The 6,710-nt window shown below is 56.6% G+C and overlaps 1 protein-coding gene across 7 annotated transcripts in view; it reads left to right on the forward strand.

Annotated features, from left to right (window-relative positions):
• Positions 1-6,527, forward strand: part of ZNF219 (zinc finger protein 219) — a 14,417-nt gene extending 7,890 nt beyond the window's left edge. For all 7 annotated transcript variants that reach the window (XM_024997954.2, XM_010809125.4, XM_059890789.1 and 4 more), the window contains 4 exons: positions 3,029-3,120; positions 3,402-4,809; positions 5,112-5,243; positions 5,460-6,527. In XM_024997954.2, coding sequence (XP_024853722.1) covers positions 3,115-3,120; positions 3,402-4,809; positions 5,112-5,243; positions 5,460-6,064 — 2,151 coding nt within the window. In that variant the 5' untranslated portion in view covers positions 3,029-3,114 and the 3' untranslated portion in view covers positions 6,065-6,527. The remainder of the gene's footprint in view (positions 1-3,028; positions 3,121-3,401; positions 4,810-5,111; positions 5,244-5,459) is intronic.
• The last annotated feature ends 183 nt before the right edge of the window (positions 6,528-6,710 follow it).

Here is a 6,710-nt window from a genome sequence, read left to right on the forward strand (position 1 = left end):
CAAAATAACCCTTGATTCCCACTGAGGGTGGGAAGTAGGTCAGTGCTACTGCCTGGCTAAGTCTCGTGGTTGGTGTTTAGGGCCTGACTATAGAAAACTCTGATTATTGCCCACGGGCAATGCATGCATGATCTGGGTTCCAGGTCATTTCATAAAATCTGGGGCTCTGGGGCTCTGTCAGTGCTTTCTCCTACTGAGAAAAACTTGTGGGATCAGGTTCTTGGGACCTCTTTGGTGAGGAGATGATTCTGGAGATCTTGCCTGAGCCTAGGAGGGTCTCTCAGTGGGTTTTGTTGATTTGAGGCTACCCTCTGGGGAAACTTTCCCTGCTGGGAATTCAGCTTCACTTTGAGCCTTCTTGTATATCACTGCATTTCCGTCCTGGAAAACTGCTATGTGGAAAGCAGTGTTTTTGTTTTGTTTTGGGGAGGAAGCTTTGCCCAATTCCTACTCTACTTGCCTTGGTATGAGATCAGTCTCCCAGGAGGTAGTTTGTTTACTATCCTATAGGCACTTTTAAGGGCCCTAGAATCTTCTCAGAATCAGAGTATGTGCCCATAGGTTAGTCAGCTATGACCATGCAGTATTCCCAGCCTCCTCCCCCTCCTCCCCCACCATCTGCTTCCTCTGAATATACCAGATTGGCTGTACACCAGGATGTTCCGGGAATCCCCAGGAGAGCAACAGAATGTGATGGACCCAAATATGATGCCTCAGTAACTCATTCCAGGATGTACAAACTGTAACTGTCAGAACACTGCTTATAGCTAATTAAAATTCTTCTAGTTACATCTATTTTCTGTTACATCTGTCTATTTTCAGTGACATCCAAAAGGCCAAAATAATCCCTCTGGTACCACTGGTTTTTCCCCCCTCTATGGTTTCCAGATAAGAATTTTAAAAAATCCTCTGGCTTTTCTCATTGCCTTATGTGAGGTGCTAAAATGGCAAATGTGGCCCCTCTAGCACTTCATTGCTCTATGGTATGGAGGTGGCCAAAGAGGCTCCTCTGGTAGCCCACTGCACTCTCCATGGTACTGAAGGAATGACCATTTGTTTCAACATCTCTCTGGGGTCCAGAAGAGTCCTATGACTCAGAACCACAAAACTTTTGAACTGGAGGGGACCATCAGTATAAATTAGTCTAATCCCCTTATTTTACAGATGAGTAAACTGGGAAGTTAAGTGATTTACTGAAGGTTGCAGGGCTATTAATGATCTGACTGGGCCCACAGTAGTCTTGTACCCTTCAGTCCTACACTAATTCATCTTTCATTATATTACTTAGTGAACTCAACAAGGCTCTTGGTCTCAGGAAAGGGGCTTATTTGGAGGATCCAGAAGATGAGAGTGGATGCCTTAATTTGGAGCTGCAGAAATAAAGATATTAAAAGTTGTGGTTGAGGTTGTTTAGTGACCTTGGACAAAGACATTTTGTTAATTAATTTCCTGTTAATAAAATTCCCATCACCCAGATTCCACATGTAACAGGTACCTGACCCTTCACAGAGTCTTGTCCCATCTACTAAACATCAAAAATTAAAGCACCGTTAGGTCTCCAGAGCCTTTTTTCTTTGCAGGGCTGACCCTAGCTCAGTTCTCTTCTGTTAAAATTCCTTAAGCAAAATAATGCTGAATCCTTTTCTTTCTCAGTAACCTATTTCAGTTTCACAATACCTATTGTAAGCAGGTTCTTTATACCTCAAACATTCTTTCTGTCTCAGGCCAAAAAAAAAAAAAAAAATCAGGTAAGGTCCACATTTGTCTAGCTTTGACCACATACAGTTGTATATGGAAGCAAGAAAGATAGACTAGATGACTTCTGGTCATTCTCCTAGGTCTATTTCCATGAATCTTAATTCTGGGGTTGCTTCTAAGTCCTGCTAACCTCCTCTGCAGCTTAGAATCAGGAGATCCTCACCCCCCACCCCCACCCCCAAGTCCTCTTCCTCTCAATGCTCTTCTCCTTCCTCAGAACTGGAGCTTTGCACATCCCAGGCTCAGGGAATTTTAGCCTGGAGAATTTTAACCCTTTTCAGCTCAGAGCATGTGCTGAGCCCCTATCTGTGCAGATGGCCCAGCCCCGCCCCCCGTCCCTCACTCCAGCCTCTTGAGCTCAGAGCCAGTGTAATCCTCCTCTTGTGTGAGGGAGCCTCTCCCCTGCAGAGAGGAGGAAAGCCTGCCTCGGAACAGCCCTGGACAAAGGGGCTGAGATGCCCCATCAAACTGCAGGCTCCAAGGTTTGAAACGAGGGGATGAATTCTATCTGGTATTTGCAGTTTTTAACCCCTTCCCAAGGCCAGCAGCGCCCCTTAACTTCCACTCCTCCCCCAACTCTCTCTTCATTCCCTTTCCCTCTGGCTCTCTCCCCCTTCATGCCCCTCCCCCTCTGTCTGTCTCCAGACTCTGCTGCTGGGAGGTGTTTCTCTCCCATGCATGAATGAGTCTCTGTAATGAATGGAAATGAATGGATCAGGAATCCAGGCGGAGGGAGGAAGAATGAGGGGGAAAGACAGAAAGACAGGGTAAAGGCAGAAGGAAGAACTATGGAGCCTGGAAGAATGTTTGGCTGGCTGGTCAGTTAGGGGTCTGAGAGCAACTGGTCCCACTTGGATAGCTGAGGAGCATGGCAAGCCGACCCCGTTTGCTTTTCCCACTGCACAGCCCAGTCTAAATGAGAGAAGAGTATACTGTGATGGTCTCTTCCACCAGCAGGGTGGCGGAGACGTGGGTGGGGGGCGTGGTGGTGTTGGTGGTGATGGTGGTTCTGCATAAGGCATTTAAAATGAAAAATTTGGGGGGAAGAAATCTGGGTTATCAGGGAGCCTTGTGGACAAATAAAGTAGTACAAGTTTTGAAGACAGTAGCCTCCTCCTGTCTCAGGATGTAAGGCAGGAAGGAGAAGGGATAGATTCCAGGGTGCTAAGAGTTTGGGGCTCTCCGGAAGAGACTCGGGTTAGGGGTGACTTTTTCCACTGCTGAAAATCAGGGCTCATCCTTTGCTCCAAATCTGTCTCTCTTGCTTTAGCTCTTCAGCACCTGTTGCCTTCACTAGCAGCTTTTCCCCCTCCTCTTCCGTACACTCCTCAGAACCAAAGAATGTGAAGGGGGTCCATGGAGGTGAGTGAGGCTCTGGCCTGAACCTACAAGTACCTGCAACTATACTTCCTCCCCTCCCTACCTCTCTTTCTGTCTCTCTGGCCTCCCATTATTTCCGTGGTCCCCAAAGCTCAGTTCCCATTCATCCCCCAACTTCCTCGAGGTGAGTGGGAGGGGCCCCCGGTGTTCTTGGTTCAGGCCCCGACCCACCCTCTCTTGGGTTCCTCTGGCTCTCCGTGTCCATGTCTCCCCCACAGCTCTCCCTTCTCCACCCTTCGCTCTGTTCACATTTTTCTCCACAGGGCTCACGTCCCCGCGCCCCGGTCGGCCACCTAGCGCCGTCGCCCCCGGCTTTCGACGGCGAACTGGATCTGCAGCGCTACTCCAACGGGCCAGGCGTGAGCGCCGGGTCTCCAGGGATGGGAGCAGTGGGCTGGTCTGAGAGTCGCGCAGGCGAACGGCGCTTCCCCTGCCCTGTATGCGGGAAGCGCTTCCGCTTCAACTCTATCCTGGCTTTGCACCTGCGGGCGCACCCAGGCGCCCAGGCCTTCCAGTGCCCGCACTGTGGCCACCGTGCTGCGCAGCGGGCGCTGCTGCGCTCACACCTGCGCACGCATCAGCCCGAGCGCCCGCGAAGCCCCGCAGCGCGCCTGTTGCTGGAGTTGGAGGAGCGAGCTCTACTGCGGGAGGCCCGGCTGGGGAGACCTCGAAGTTCAGGGGGCCTGCAGGCCACCCCTGCCACCGAGGGCCTGCCGCGGCCCCAGGCTTCTTCGTCGTCCGCCTTCCGTTGCCCCTTCTGCAAAGGCAAATTTCGCACCGCGGCGGAGCGCGAACGCCACCTGCACATTCTACACAGGCCCTGGAAGTGCGGCCTGTGCAGTTTCGGCTCCAGTCAGGAGGAGGAGCTGCTGCACCACAGCCTGACGGCCCACGGAGCTCCCGAGCGCCCCCTGGCGGCCACCTCGGCTGCGCCCCAGCCTCAACCTCCACCCCAGCCTGAACCTAGATCGGTCCCCGAGCCAGAGCCAGAGCCTGAAAGTGAGGCAACCCCCGCCCCCGCTCCTGCTGCTCCCGAGGAGCCCCCAGCGCCTCCAGAGTTCCGCTGTCAAGTGTGTGGCCAGAGCTTTACGCAGTCCTGGTTTCTCAAGGGTCACATGCGCAAGCACAAGGCCTCCTTCGATCATGCATGTCCTGTTTGTGGCCGCTGCTTCAAGGAGCCCTGGTTCCTAAAGAACCACATGAAAGTGCACGCCAGCAAGCTGGGCCCACTGCGTGCTCCGGGGCCTGGTTCCGGGCCTGCCCGGGCCCCCCAGCCTCCTGACCTGGGCCTACTTGCCTATGAGCCTCTGGGCCCTGCGCTCCTCTTGGCCCCAGCGCCCACCCCCGCTGAGCGCCGTGAGCCTCCGAGCCTCCTGGGCTACCTGAGCCTACGAGCTGGCGAGGCGCGGCCCAATGGTGAGGGCGCTGAGCCTGGGGCTGGCCGCAGCTTTGGAAGCTTCCGCCCGCTGCCCTCTGCTCTCCCAGCCCGGGCTCGCCGGCACCGCGCTGAGGAGCCAGACGAGGAAGAGGAGGTGGTGGAGGCAGAGGAAGAGACCTGGGCCCGGAGCAGGGCGGTGGGCCCTCTGGCTTCCCTGCCCTCGCGCCCAGGCGAGGCCCCAGGGCACTCTGCGCCTGCCGCGGGGGCCCAGGCGAGGTCCACCGCCACGCAGGGTACGTAAGGATCTCCTCTAAGGTGTTCCACATTGTGGCCCACTCTGACGCCACCACTGCCCTCCTGCCCGCTCCTTTTCAAAAGGACCTGCCTCTTCTCGGTTTTCCTCCCTTAGAGGCTTTACTACTCTTTGAGGGCACAGTCCAACTCAGAGCAAGTCGAACCTCTCAGGTTCCCGCAAACGTTTTGTTTCCTCCTGGGCTGGGAGGGGAAGCAGTTCTGTGGGTGGTATGGGGGCACATGGACCTAATAGAGTTAGGGCAACGGGTCCTTCTGACTTCTTTTAATGCGTGTATTGCAGAAGAGAATGGTCTGTTAGTTGGAGGGGCCCGGCCTGAAGGGGGCCGGGGGGCCACCGGCAAGGACTGCCCCTTTTGTGGAAAATCCTTCCGCTCAGCGCACCACCTCAAAGTGCACCTGCGCGTGCACACAGGTGAGGGGGGCAACCTCCGGGATGGGGGGGTGCTGAGGTCAGGAAGCGGGGTGCGGGGTGCGGGTGAGAGCTCCGAGAAACACCTCTTAATTAAAATCAGAAGGGTGGGTGCGGCAGTGGTTTTTTTTCCTTGCCCAAAGCTTGTACATGGAGTGAAATGCGGGCAGGGGCGGGCAGTGATCGTGACTCTGGCATTATCGCACCCCTCCTCTCCAGGCGAGCGCCCCTACAAGTGTCCGCACTGCGACTACGCGGGCACCCAGTCCGGCTCGCTCAAGTATCACCTGCAGCGCCACCACCGGGAGCAGAAGAGCGGAGCCGGCCCCGGGCCACCCCCGGAGCCGCCGCCCCCTTCCCAGCGGGGTTCGGGCCAGTCGTCCGGAGCCAAGGCGGCTCCGCAGCCTGCGACCTGGGTAGAGGGCAGAGCGAGCCCCCGGCCTCCCGCGAGTGGCGGCGCGCCGGGGTCCCGTCGGAAGCCCGCCAGCCCCGGGAGGACCCTGCGCAACGGGCGAGGCGGTGAGGCCGAGCCCCTGGACCTGTCCCTGCGGGCAGGCCCAGGAGGCGAGGCTGGGCCAGGGGGTGCCCTCCACCGATGCCTCTTCTGTCCCTTCGCCACGGGAGCCCCCGAGCTCATGGCCTTGCACCTACAAGTGCACCACAGCCGCAGGGCTCGGGGCCGCAGGCCGCCCCAGGCCGATGCATCCCCGCCCTATGCCCGAGCACCGTCAGGAGAGACCCCTCCCACTCCTCCGCAGGAAGGGGAGGAGGGCCCCGGGCTGTTGAGATCCGGAGAGGCTGGGCTAGGGGGCCAAGAAAGGTAGGGAGCCCTCTTAGGGGGCCGTTAGCTTAGTTTACCCCGCCGGAGCGGGGCAGCGGTAGAGGTAGTTGGGTAGAGCAGCCAGCAGGGGGCAGCATGGGACCCATATCCCAGCCCCGGGCGGACCAGAGGTGGAGGGGCAGAGAGCGTGAGGAGGGTGGGCGGGCGACACCCACCCAGCCCACGGGAGAGTCACAGTGCCTTAGCAGTGGCAGGGGTGAGGATCAAAGAACGGGGTCCCAGGGCTGGCAGAGAGGAGTGTTCCTGCTGAGGGGCAGCTCTGCCAGTCTTTGCTGGTCCATAGGCGTGAGAGTTTATTTTTGTACAATGGGTGGGGGTGGGGGGCACTGCACCCTTCTAGCCCCTTCAGGGGCCCTGTAGACGTCGCTATTTTTGGTACGATTCCTGTCATCCCTGTCGCAGAGTTGTGTCCCCAATAAACAGGTGTCTTGAGACACAGGGCACTGTGTCTGCCTGCCTATGTCCTGTCCTTGGGCCACTGCATCCAGAAAAGAGTCCTTTCTTCAGGCACTTTTTACCACCCAAAGAGCTTGGTAAGAAGCTTGGGCTTTACCCTCAGGCTTTGGCTTCAGTAGCTCTGGGGTGGGGCCCATGAATTAGTATTTTAACAAGTAGCCCATTGTTCTCCT

The sequence above is a fragment of the Bos taurus genome, chromosome 10, assembly GCF_002263795.3.
Source record: "Bos taurus isolate L1 Dominette 01449 registration number 42190680 breed Hereford chromosome 10, ARS-UCD2.0, whole genome shotgun sequence".
Lineage (NCBI taxonomy): Eukaryota > Metazoa > Chordata > Mammalia > Artiodactyla > Bovidae > Bos > Bos taurus.